At 37.4% G+C, this 13,209-nt stretch overlaps 1 protein-coding gene across 2 annotated transcripts in view; it reads right to left on the reverse strand.

The window, feature by feature from the left end:
• Positions 1 to 797: 797 nt before the first annotated feature.
• The window catches only part of WDR76 (WD repeat domain 76), a 65,131-nt gene continuing 52,719 nt past the window's right edge, over positions 798 to 13,209 (reverse strand). For both annotated transcript variants that reach the window (XM_030318308.2, XM_030318310.2), the window contains 4 exons: positions 11,469 to 11,686; positions 10,520 to 10,672; positions 8,837 to 8,890; positions 798 to 2,755 (listed from right to left, as the gene is read on the reverse strand). In XM_030318308.2, coding sequence (XP_030174168.1) covers positions 2,500 to 2,755; positions 8,837 to 8,890; positions 10,520 to 10,672; positions 11,469 to 11,686 — 681 coding nt within the window. In that variant the 3' untranslated portion in view covers positions 798 to 2,499. The remainder of the gene's footprint in view (positions 2,756 to 8,836; positions 8,891 to 10,519; positions 10,673 to 11,468; positions 11,687 to 13,209) is intronic.

Here is a 13,209-nt window from a genome sequence, read left to right on the forward strand (position 1 = left end):
CAATACCATACTAAAAAGGAAAAACCAAAAAAAGTACTAAATCAGAAGGGACAGCCTAGCAAAAGGACACCTAAGTTTTTGGAACCTGAAGTTAAAGGGCATATATTGCTTCCTCTTGGGTTGATACAGAAGATACCTGTGTCTGCCCTCCTCCCTCCCCATGTACTATAACTGACTGAAAGGATTTAAATCTTTGTGTACACAGCCCCAAGCTCCCTGCTTTCCTGGAGAACTGCCTTTGCAAAGTCATCTCTGTGGAAAGAAAACTCAAAGGCATGAAGTCCAAAACAGGACTTAAGGAACTAAGATTTATTAATTCCTAATCATTTTTAAGTCTCTCCGAGTTTGACCAAGTCCCTGTCCGCCTGAGAATCGTCTCCTTCCTCCTTAAGGGCATAAAAGGATGGGCATCTCAAAGAAAATGACTCAAGAGGAATACAGAGCTTACGTGCTTAAGAGATATCATAAAGCCCAACTTAAAAAAAGAGAGAAAGCAATCATAACATATGAATAATTACAGAAGCCATAAAGCTTTAAGCAAGTCTCTGGGAGAAGTACCTTTCACAACAGATTACAGTTTAAGGATGTCCTAAGGGAGACAATTTTCCTTTATGTGCTTTGTAGATTTAAACAATTACTCCATTATAGAGCTTATCACTGAGAAACAAGTCCCCACTCACTCTCCTTCCTTCCTGCATTGCATCAAGAAGACAGAACTCTATTAACTGGAATTAGATATAAATACTACAGTTTATGAAGCTAAAATGGCAAAAGAAACCACAAAAGTGACAAACATCAAGAATTTGCTAACATTTATTGCAGAAACCGGGCAATTACCATCAAGGATTCAAAGCTTAAATGATGGTACTAATTTCAATGAGAGTATTTTTCAATATCTTTAAAAAAGAGCACTTTTCACAAAAGTAGCCACACTCTGGGACCTGTGAAATGAAGTGGTGTAGAAAAGGGAAAGGGAAAAAAAGAAAAGAAAAGGGAAAGGAGCCTACAGGCTTCATTTATTATCTCCAGGGCAGTTTAATAGAAGTCAACCTCACTTAGCTTTCCCTTCCATTTCATAAATGAATATTTCCATTTCACTTACCAATTTCTATAATCCTCTCATCAAGAAAACAATTTTTATTACTTATAACCTATTTAATAAACTAGGCCTCAATGATTACAGAGAAGGAAATTATACATGTGACTTTATTTCTGTGATACACAATTTGAGAAGACATTTCCTCTTAGAATTCAAACATATTGCCAAAAACTATAATAGTCCTTCAGTAGTAGTTTGTCACTGAAGAGCAACAAGGTAAATATCTAGCAAAAAGGTAATATCTTACAGTAATGTCAGTCACTGATTTTGTAGCTACCCTTCCAACAACAAACACTTTCAAATTGCCCTAACTTCTGGGAAAAAAAATTTATGACAAAAAATGCCAAAAGTCGTTTTTCATAACATTTCCTCCAAATATGAATTAGGAATGAAGGTATTCACTTAAGAAGATAATGAATCTCCTCTGGAGAGTTTAAAGACAGGGATAGGTAAGTGTATCTGAGACGTTCTAAGGCAGGAGCTTTCACTTCTTAAACCATGACCTACAGCAGTACCACAATAATAAAGACATATATTTTACATCAGAATATACATGTGCATATATACGTACAAATATGCACGCATATATAACTAAGTTTCACAAAATAACCTTTACTCTATGTTTCCTATTCTTTACTATTTCTTTCCTTTTCCTTTTTTTAAACTCTGGTCATGGCTAAACTGATTTCATGTGAATAGCTATAAACCACAGTGTGGAAAACACTGGTCTGAAGGCAATCTCACCCTGGCTTACAAGGGTCAGGCAGATCCAAACCTTGTTCCTAGAAGACCTAGAATTCCTCAGCCATGTCTCAAGAGCCATCTAGAGGAGATCAAAGGGTCAGCACACACAGACCCAGGCCCTGCCCAAGTCAACTAAGGCTTCTCAACAATTATCTTGGGATTTCACATAACATTGAATTTAAAGGCGGGGGAAAAAAGAGCTCTCTATTTAAAAAAATTAAAAGTTTGAAAATCACTAAGTTAGGATCTCTTCCAGTATATGAGTCTAGAAATAAATATTCACTCCAAACTATAAAATAAACCACAAATCCAAATGTCACTATCAAAACCCGTATCATTAAACCACAAAAACTTTTAATAATAACCAAAGCTTTGTAATTTATAATGCTAGAATTTCTCAATATACTGCCTGATTAAAGTGCTGAAGCAATCATAGCCTCCCCTCAAATTCCCTCCCCAACCTACAGAAACAACTTAAAAGCCTTCTCCCTTACTAAAAGTACATTCTGCTCACAGTTCTTACTAATAAAGCAATTTTATATTTGCTAAGAAGAACATATGAACAAGTAAACAGACCAAGGCACATGAATTACTAGGCTACTTAGACACTGATTTGAACAAATTGGTGTTGCTAAACCAAACACTCAGCAACTTTCTTAATTCATAAAAACATGTATCTTCCCACTGGAATTGCCTCCAGCCAAAATATACCGAGTTGGGTGCATAGCATTGATGGAACACACAGAGACAAGGCATTCTCCACCAAAAAAAGAATGCACCTGCTTTCCTGTCTCATGGAAGATTTCCACCCGTCGTGGATGAGCCATGCTGCCAACTATGACACAGTCTTCTTGTTTAGGGTCCCACACAGCCTGGAACCTGGTCAGCCACCGCCCAGTGATGGTGTTGTGCCTAGTGAAAAAAGCAAGTTTTTTAAAGGTAGTAAGTGTTAAATAACTGAAGGCAGCAATCGGCAGACAGTAAACATGGCAATGCTCCTAAATGCTGGTTTTCTCTGCCAAGCTTCTCATTAAGTTACTGAGTTACCATCAGCCTAATCTCATCCTTCATATAAAACTGAACACTAGGGGTGCCTGGGTGGCTCAGTCAGTTAAGTGTCTGACTCTTGATTTCGGCTCAGGTCATGATCTCACAGTGCAGAGCCCGTTTGGGATTCATGCACACTCTCTCTCTCTCTCTCTCTCTCTCTCTCTCTCTTTCTGCCCCTCCCCTGCTCTCTCTCTCTCAAAATAAACAAACTTAAAAAAAAAAAAACCCTGAAAATTAGTCCCTTCATGGTTGTTCCTTTCTTGGGATGCCTGGGTGGCTCAGTAAGTTAAGCATCCAACTCTTGATATCGGCTCAGGTCATGATCTCGCAGTCTTGAGATGGAGCCCGGCTGCACTAGGCATAGAGCCTGCTTTAGATTCCCCCTCCCCCTCTCCCTCTGCCCCTCCCCTGCTCACACATGCATGTACTCTCTCACTCTTTCAAAAAAAAAAAAAAAATGAAAATCAGGACAGAGATGATGTCTTCTGTACTTCTCAATCTCCAGTGCCAAGTACAGTGGTTTATACTCAGTGGATGGTTACTGTCTGTTAAAACAGCACCTTTTGGGGGCACCTGGGTGGCTCATTTGGTTGAGCAACCAACTCTTGATTTCAGCTCAAGTCATGATCCCAGGGTTGTAGGATCAAGCCCTGCTCAGCATGGAGCCTGCTTAAGAGTCTCTCTCTCTCTCTCTCTCTCTCTCTCTCTCTCTCTCTCTCTCTCTCTCTCCCCCCCTCCCTCCCTCCCTCCCTCTCTCTCTCCCTCTGCCCCTCTCCCCAACTCGTGCAATCTCCCTCTAAAGTTAAAAAAAAAAAAAAATTGCACCTTTTTTGTTCACTATTTCCTAGCTCAATAGAATCCTCACCCTTCCTTTTTTTAAACATACAAATAGAAGAAGCCCTAGAAATAAGAAATATACAATCCAGGTTATTGCCATTTTAATAGAATCTATAATCCCGTATTTGTATTCCCCTGATAACCAAACCCTGAGATCATTTTATATTCCATAAACTTTTAAGTAAAAATACATTTGGGGCTCAAAGAAGAAGTCACAAGAGAAATTAGAAAATATCTGGCAATGGAGCACCTGGGTGGCTCAGTCAGTTAAGTGTCAGACTTGGGCTCAGATCATGATCTCATAGTTAATGGGTTCAAGCCCCGTGTCAGACTGTGTGCTAACAGCTCAGAGCTTGGAGCCTGCTTCAGATTCTGTGTCTCCCTCTCTGCCCCTCCTGAACTCATGCTTGCTCTCTCTCAAAAATAAATAAATATTGAAAAAATTTTAAAAAGAAAGAAAATATCTGACAAATTAAAAATGAAACACAACATACCAAAATTTATGGGATGCTACAAAAGCAATACTAAGAGGGAAATTTATAGCAGTAAACACTCAAGTCTCAAAATCAACACACTGTAGTTCCTCAAGGAACTAGAAAAAGAAGAACAAACTCAACCAAAAGTTAGAAGAAGGAAGGAAACAATAAAGATTAAAGCAGAGCTAAAAGTCAGGTCATGATCTCACAGTTCATGATTTCAGGCCCCACCTCAGGCTCTGTGCTGACATCTCAGAGCCTGGAGCCTGCTTTGGATTCTATGTCTCTCTCTCTCTCTCTCTGCCCTTTCTCTGCTCGTGCTCTGTCCCTCTGTGTCTCTCAAAAATAAACATTAAAAAAGAAAAATTTAAAACAGAGCTAAATGAAATGGAGAATAGAAAAACAATAGAAAAAAAACAAACAATAGAAAAAAAAAAAAAACAACTAAGTTGGTGTTTTGAGCAGATCAACAAAATTGACAAGCCCTCACCTAGATTAGGAAAAAAAAGTGAAAAATAAGAATAAAAGATAAAATGCAAGTAACTGAAATCAGATATGAAAGTGAGGACATTAAAACTTATGTCACAGGGGCGCCTGGGTGGCGCAGTCGGTTAAGCGTCCGACTTCAGCCAGGTCACGATCTCGCGGTCCGGGAGTTCGAGCCCCGCGTCGGGCTCTGGGCTGATGGCTCAGAGCCTGGAGCCTGTTTCCGATTCTGTGTCTCCCTCTCTCTCTGCCCCTCCCCCGTTCATGCTCTGTCTGTCTCTGTCCGAAAAATAAATAAACGTTGAAAAAAAAAAAATTTTTTAAAACTTATGTCACAAAAATAAAAAGGATTACAAGAGAACAGTATGAACAATTATATGCCAACATATTGGTTAACCCAGAAGAAATGGCATTTCCTCATGGATCGAACCATGAGGAAACAGAAAATCTAAGCCTATAACTAACTACTAAGGGGATTAAAACAGCAATAGAAAACCTTCCAATAAAGAAAAGCCCAGGACCAGATGGCTTTGCTGGAGAATTCTACCCAACATTTAAAGAATAAACACCAATGCTCATCAAATTCTTCCCAACAATTAAGGGCAAACTTCCAAATTTCTTTGAAACCAGCACTATTCTGATACCAAAACCAGAAAAGGAGTCTGCAAAAAAATAAAATGACAGACTAACATCCCTGATGAATACTGATGCAAAAATCCTCAACAAAATACTAACAAATTGAATTCAGTAGTGCATTAAAAGGATTATACACTATGATCAAGCTGGATGTGTATCTGGAATGCAAAGATGTTTCAACATACAAAACTCAAATGATTTAATATACCACATTAACAGAATGAAGGACAAAAACCATGAGATCATCTCGATGCAGAAAGATCGTTCGACAAAATCAATACCCTTTCATGATAAAAACATTCAATGAACTAGGAACACAAGGAACTATCTAAACATATTAAAGGCCATATACAAAAAGCCCACAGCTAACATCATACTCAATGGTGAAAGATTGAAAGCTTTTCCTCAAAGATCAGGGAAAAGGCAAGGATGCCCACTCTTGGCATTTCTATCCAACACAGTCCCGAAGTATGTTTCTTACCAACATAAATCTGGTAGGACTAGAAACACTAATCTAAATGCCAGGTGTTCACAACTGTACAGGTAGCTAGATCCTACCTGTGAGACATCACCATTACACCAACAAGCATTTGATAAGGGGGACATTCTGAACACTCACATGATGATCAATTAGACAAGAAAAAGAAATAAAAGGCACCAAAACTGGAAATGAAGAAGTATAATTATGTTTGCATGACACAACTCCACACTCACATAAAATTCAATTCTAAGACTCCACACTCACATAAAAAACTGTTAAACTAAAACAATTTCAGCACCGTTGCAGGATACAAAAATAAATGTACAAAAATCAGTTGCATTTCTACACATTAACAATGAACAATCTGGACAGGAAATTAAGAAAACAATCCCATTTACAAAAAAGAATAAAATACATAGGAATAAATTTAACCAAAGAAGTGAAAGATTTGTACACTGAAAACTAAAAAACATTACAAAAAAAAAAATCAAAGAAGATACAAATAAATAGACATCATGTCCATGAATTGGAAGATTTAATATTGTTGAAATGTTCATAACTATTCAAACTGATCTATAAATTTAATGTAATACCTATCAAAATCCCAATAGCATTTTGTACAGAAATAGAAAAACAATCTTAAAATTGATATGTAAGCTCAAAGGACCACAAATGGCCAAAATAATCTTTAAAAAAAAGATTTTTTTTTTTAAGTTGGGGGCCTCACACTTCCTGATTTCAAAATATACCACAAAGTAACAGTAATTAAGACAGAGTGGTACTGGCATAAAGACATACAGTCCAATGTAACAGAGAGCCCAGAAATAAACTCTCATGTATATGGTCAAATGACCTTCCATAAGGGTGCCAAGACCACACAATAGGGAAAGGGCAGTGTCTTCAACAAATGGTGCCAGAAAAACTGGATATCCACATACAAAAGAACAAAGTTAGACAGTAATCTTACACCATATACAAAAATAACTCAAAATGGATTAAAGACTTAAACATAAGACCTGAAACAAAACTCCTAGAAGAAAACATAGTGAAAAAACTTCAGGACATTGGATTTGGCAATGATTTCTTGGATATGACACCAAAAGCAAAACAGACAAATAGGACTATATTAATTTCAAAAATTCTGTGCACCAAAGGAAACAATCAACAGAATGAAAGGCAACCTACAAAATAGTGTAACTCCTACAACTCAAACTAGGGGCGCCCAGGTGGCTCAGTCAGTTGAGCATCTGACTTCAGCTCAGGTCAGGATCTTAGTTTGTGGGTTTGAGCCCTGTGTTGGGCTCTGTGCTGACAGGTCAGAGCCTGGAGCCTGCTTTGGATTCTGTGTCTCCCCCCTCTCTCTGCCCCTCCCCTGTTTGCGCTCTGTCCCTTTCTCTCTCTCTTTCCCAAAATAATAAATAAAAAACATTTTTAAAAAATTGAAAGCAAAAATGACCCATTTCAAAAATGGGCAAGACTTGAATAGACAGTTCTACAAAGAAAATATATAAATGGCCAAAAGCATATGAAAAGATGTTCAATATCACTAATCATCAGAGGAATGCAAATCAAAACCACAGTGAGGTATTACCTCACACCCATTTAGATAATCACTAACAAAAGAGCAGAAAACAAGTGAGGGGCACCTGGGTGGCTCAGTGGGTTAAGTGTCTGACTCTTGACTTCAGCTAAGGTCATGATCTTATGGGTTCTTGAGTTCGAGACCTGCATCAGGCTCTGTGCTCATGGTGCAGAGCCTGCTTAGGATTCTGTCTCTCCACTCTCTGCCTCTCTGCCTCTGTGTGTGTGTGTGTGTGTGTGTCTCTCTCTCAAAATAAATAAATAAATAAACTTAAAAAAAAAAAAAGAAGAAGAGAAAAGTGATGAATATACAGAGAAATTAGAACCCTGGTGTACTGCTGGTAGTATCAGAAAGTAAAATGTATAGCCCTTACAGAAAAACAATATGGAAGTTCCTCAAAAATTAAAAAACTCCTCCTTCTGGGCTATATACCCAAAATAATTCAAAGGACCTTGAAGAGATATTTGCACACCCATGTTCACTGTAGCATTTACAATAGCCAAAAGGTAGAAACAACCCAAATGTCCTTCAACAGATAAACGGGATAAAGAAAATGTGGATTACACATACAATGAAATATTATGCAGCCTTAAAAAATGAGACCCTGTCACATGCTAGAACATAAGAAAACACTGAGGACATGATGTCAAGTGAAATACGCTAGTCAAAGAATGACAAGTACCGTGATTCTACTCATATAAAGTATCTAAAGTAGTTATAAGTACTCATCAAGTGTCAAGTAGAAAGGTGGTTACCAAGGTCTGGAAGGGAGGGAGAAGGAAGAATCAAGGTTTAATGGGCATAAAGTTTGAAAAAGGAAATGAAGAGGGACAATTTATGAGAAAGGAAACAAACACACTTAAATGTAGCTTCCACAGACTATAAAATGCATGAAGCAACAGTCAACATATTGCATACCCTATTCCCAACTCCATAAATACTCACAGAGAGACATCTAGGAAGAAGGCATTGACGCAAGTTGGATGTAAAATACTGTACATACATTAAAAGTAACAGATGCAAAAAAAAAGAAAGAAAGTAACCAAAGAAAGTAAGTGGGAAGGTGGGGAAACCATTTAAGCTCACAACAAACAGGTATAAACAAAGAGAGCTTCAGCTGGCCTCACAGTAGGTAAGTAGTTACAATCTTCTTTAATAAGATACCATAAATAATTCAAGTTGAATACAGTCATCCACCTTAACCAAACAGAACCACCCAGCTGTAGAGAATAGCTACTGACTAAGAGACTGAACCTCTTTAAAAATACAGTGAACCTGGAAGCAAGAACACTTCTAAACAGGATAGGAACCAGCAACCTAGGACACTTAATGTAATACAAAAATCAGACTTATTACATCTCTTTGATAATCAGATGTCTAATGTATGCACTCTAAATAGCTGATAGCAATCCAGGGTCTACATTATTCAGCATATGGAAACCTACCTGATGGTAGTGAGCAGAGGAATCTGAGAGGATATACAGCTGCTGTCAAAGATTCTGCAAAATAAAGATCAAGAATAACGTAACACCCTTTTTACTGTTTCTCAAAAATTTTCTGAAACATCAGTGTATTTAACAAGCTTTTCATTGGTTCATGATATGAAATATGATTGCTATTTTAAAATATATAGGATCAGGCTTTAACAAAAATTACAAGAAATATTATAAAATTCAGTGCTTTATAGTTTAGTGTAGAAATAATTTATTTAAATGCTATTACCCCAAATGTAAAATGCACATTATAAAGTGATAATCTGGTGAAATCTATTAGAAATCACAATATAGATCATATATAAAGGGATATGGTCTGAAAATGTACAAATAACCTAAAAATGCATGCACATATCAAAAGCAATTCCCCCATGAGACTCATTAGTGAGGGACTAAACAATGTCATTTTCAGATGCTGGCAAGACTATGACTGACCAGCAACCAAGGGGAGAAGTTCTTGTGGGATAACTCAAAGAGTCCAGAAGCCTCTACCAGGTAGAGAAAGAAACTACCCACATCACACCACCTCCCCCTTCTTTATGCACTTAGCTATTCCAGTGCAGTTTCTTGACACTAGAGCTTATTGCCTACTTCGATGACCAGAAAGGTGAATCATTAACAGCTAATGTAAACTCTACAGTGCAAATGAACAGAAATGGGAAAAATAGGTAGCTTCTGAGACAAAGAAAACTGTATGGGTAGAAAAGAGACAATGGGCTGCCACTGCCTGGTGACTAAATCTTTTAATGCACCCACCTGGGTAATGCTCACAGACTTTACTAGAAACTAACTGGGTATTTGTCACAAACCGAAAACCAGGCTCTTCCCAATAGAAGAGTCTAACGGAAATTAGGTGCCTTTCTAGAGCTGGGCCCACAATATATATTCAACAGATACATTCAACAGATACTGTCTATCCACCAGTCATATATTTCCATTCAGTGTCCTACTATTCAACCAATGAATTCCAGAATCACTTAAGGTAAAAACTCTCATAAAATAATAAATGCTTACAATGCTAAGCAAAACCAGGAATTACAGAAGAGAACAAAATCATTTCCTTTGTGGTTGTATTAACATTCTTCACATCTTTTTTACTGGCACTATATTTTAATTTTTGTTCAACTGGTTTACATTTCATTTTTAAAGCCATTTTAGGAAGTACCAAAAAGCTAAAACCATAAAACTGTAACCAGTAGTTTATACAGAAGCCCAATTTTTGCTATCTTTTCTGCCTGCCTACAACTTCCACTAAGCATTTCACATGTAAGGCAGACCCCACTATCCCCAACATAAGAGTTTGTCCCTATGCTAAAATTATCTTTCTTCCAACATATCACAGCCTGGTTTTATTGGGAATTCTGGGATTGCTCAGGGCTCAAAGGAAAGCCTGACATTTACTTCCTGAAGTAGCTATAGACCTTTCCTGCTGATCTCAAGGAAATTTCCAGACCCAAAAACTTTTGAAAAGCCATTAAATATAGGTTATTGATCTGGCTAGAAACAGAGAAATGGCTACAAAACAATAATACTAGCAATTTAATAGGGAGCAGTAGTAAAGCTACCTGTTTACTGACACAGTAGCTACAGACTCTTTAGATTCCTTAACAACACATTTCTATCTCCCCAATTTACCTCAGCTTACAATCAGCACATGTGGTCACTACTCTGTTACCAGTAAGAGGTGAAAAATATGCAGAAGCGATGCTCTTTGTGTGTTCAGTCAAAGAAATCAAAGGCTGGCTTCCCCTGGGATTCAGGTGCCTTGCATCATAAATATGAGTATCCCTGTAAGGGGAGAATAATTCTGTTTTAGTGAGCTCTCGAATAGTGCTGAGCATTAATTAGACACTCAAATACTCATTACACTGAAGAACAATTAAGACAGAACATTGTAATCTGTAATAATTTTACAAACATTGTGTAGACAAAAAATGAAATATTAGAAAAATTCCAAAACTGTAGCATATACATGAAACCAATAGGTATAGAGAGACAAGATTCTACTTGGTTTTCCAATCTGAGAAAAAAAAACGAACACAGACCAACAAGTTCTATGTCACATACAGGTTTTTTTTTATAAGTTTTCTTCTCAAGAGACTAGAATTAAATGCATGTGATGCCACGGAAAACAAAAATGTGTTCTGGTTTAATATTTTCACTATTTATTAAATCCAAAAGAATCTCTCTTTTAAAAAAAATCACATTCAGGGGCGCCTGGGTGGCGCAGTCGGTTAAGCGTCCAACTTCAGCCAGGTCACGATCTCGCGGTCCGTGAGTTCGAGCCCCGCGTCGGGCTCTGGGCTGATGGCTCAGAGCCTGGAGCCTGTTTCCGATTCTGTGTCTCCCTCTCTCTCTGCCCCTCCCCCGTTCATGCTCTGTCTCTCTCTGTCTCAAAAATAAATAAAACGTTAAAAAAAAAATTTAAAAAAAAATCACATTCAATAAAACCTCAATTGGTGTAGAAATCAAAATTATTTGACCATATGGGGTATCACAAAAGTTGGAGGTCTTTGACATCCAAACTAAAGCAATATTCCTAACTTTAAAAGGCCTGAATCACAAAACTTTATGAAGAACATACCTCAATCCTGCAGTGATAAAATACTGTCTATGCACTGGGTGGACATGAACAGTTCTTATTTTTCTCAGAGAAGAATTGATAAGCTTCTCATAAGAAGTTCCAGGTGTCCGTCTATCCACCAGCGATATATTTCCATTCCAGTGTCCTACTATTAAAGTGGAAGCATCTTCTCCCAAGAAGTCAAAGGAGGAAAAGCTACTTCTTTCATCTCTACATACCTAAGGATACAAGTAACAACTTATACAACACTCTCCTTTTTAAAGAAAACAGATGCATAAATTCTTTGGTAAAAATCTATGAAACACTTTACCTAATAATCTCATTTATTCTTCCATCATCCCACAGAAAGCACCAGGCAGAATGATCACCCCTTTTTACAGAGATGGAAACAAAGGCACTGATCAGCTGTGAGACTCCCCTACAATCAAATGGCCCATCTACCCATGTCAGGGTTACATGCCAAATCTCTTAAATCCAACAAACCTCAGTTGCAGATCTACCCTGTGACACTTATTAGGAAATGAACTAAATATGAATTCTACCCAATTCAAATACCTTAATATATCAAGGAATTTTGCCACCTAAGTCCAAAAAAATATAGCCAAATGTTCATCACCTACTCTTGGTAGAAGTGTAAATAAATACATAGCAAATTTCTGACAACCAATCAGAGTACACCTATCAAACTATTTAATGCTTGTACTCTCTGACCCAAAAATTTATCTAAGATATATATAAAGTTGCTTACTGCAAGACTGCCTATAATAGCAATAAGAAGCAACCTAGGGGCGCCTGAGTGGCTCAGTGGGTTAAGTGTCTGACTTCAGCTCAGGTCATGATCTCACAGTTCATGGGTTTGAGCCCCACATTGGGCTCTGTGCTGGCAGCGCAGAGCCTGGAGCCTGCTATGTGTTCTGTGTCTCCCTCTCTCTCTCTGCCACTCATGCTGTCTCTCTCAAAAAAAAAATAAATACTTTTTTAATTAAAAAAAAATTTGTTAAAGAAGCAACCTAAATGTCCACCAAAAGAGGCCTGGTTTAATAAATGATGGTACATCACTACTTTGAAATACCATGAAATGCTAAAGAGAATGAGGTAGATTTGTACTATAATCTCTCCATACTAGTAAGTGAAAAGAGCAAGTTGCAAAAAAAGTATGTATACAGTACGACTCCATTAGTACAAAATTACATGGTTGTAAGTATATGTGTACTTTCTTGAAGCATACCCAAGAACTACAAGGCTTACTTCTGCAGAGTGGAAATGGGGAAAAAGCAGATTTCCTTTGCACACCCTATTTACTGTAAATATGTTATCATAAGCATATATTAATGTTATGATTTTTAATCACTTATAATCCACAGTACTATTACTTTGGGCTCAGGTCTCACACACATAAAAAATAAAAAATAACAGTTGTAGAATGTGTCAGACACAAGTAAGAGAATAACCACAATTTGCAACATTGAATCACTAATTGCTGTTATTTAGTTTTAACGTACTATTATAAACTGAGATTAACAAATTAACTGAAATCATCATAACCCCCATACACCCAAAAAGCCCAATATACACAAATGAAACCTGAAGTATTCAGTCAGTATGTTAAAAATGGTTAAGTGCAGGGGCTTAAGTGCAGTGAAGTCAGACAGACCCAAGTGAAAACTCTAGCACTACCATTTATGTTCCTGAGCAAGCTAATAAACCTCTTTACCTCAGTTTTCTCAACTGTTAAGTGAGG

Source organism: Lynx canadensis, chromosome B3 (assembly GCF_007474595.2).
Source record: "Lynx canadensis isolate LIC74 chromosome B3, mLynCan4.pri.v2, whole genome shotgun sequence".
Lineage (NCBI taxonomy): Eukaryota > Metazoa > Chordata > Mammalia > Carnivora > Felidae > Lynx > Lynx canadensis.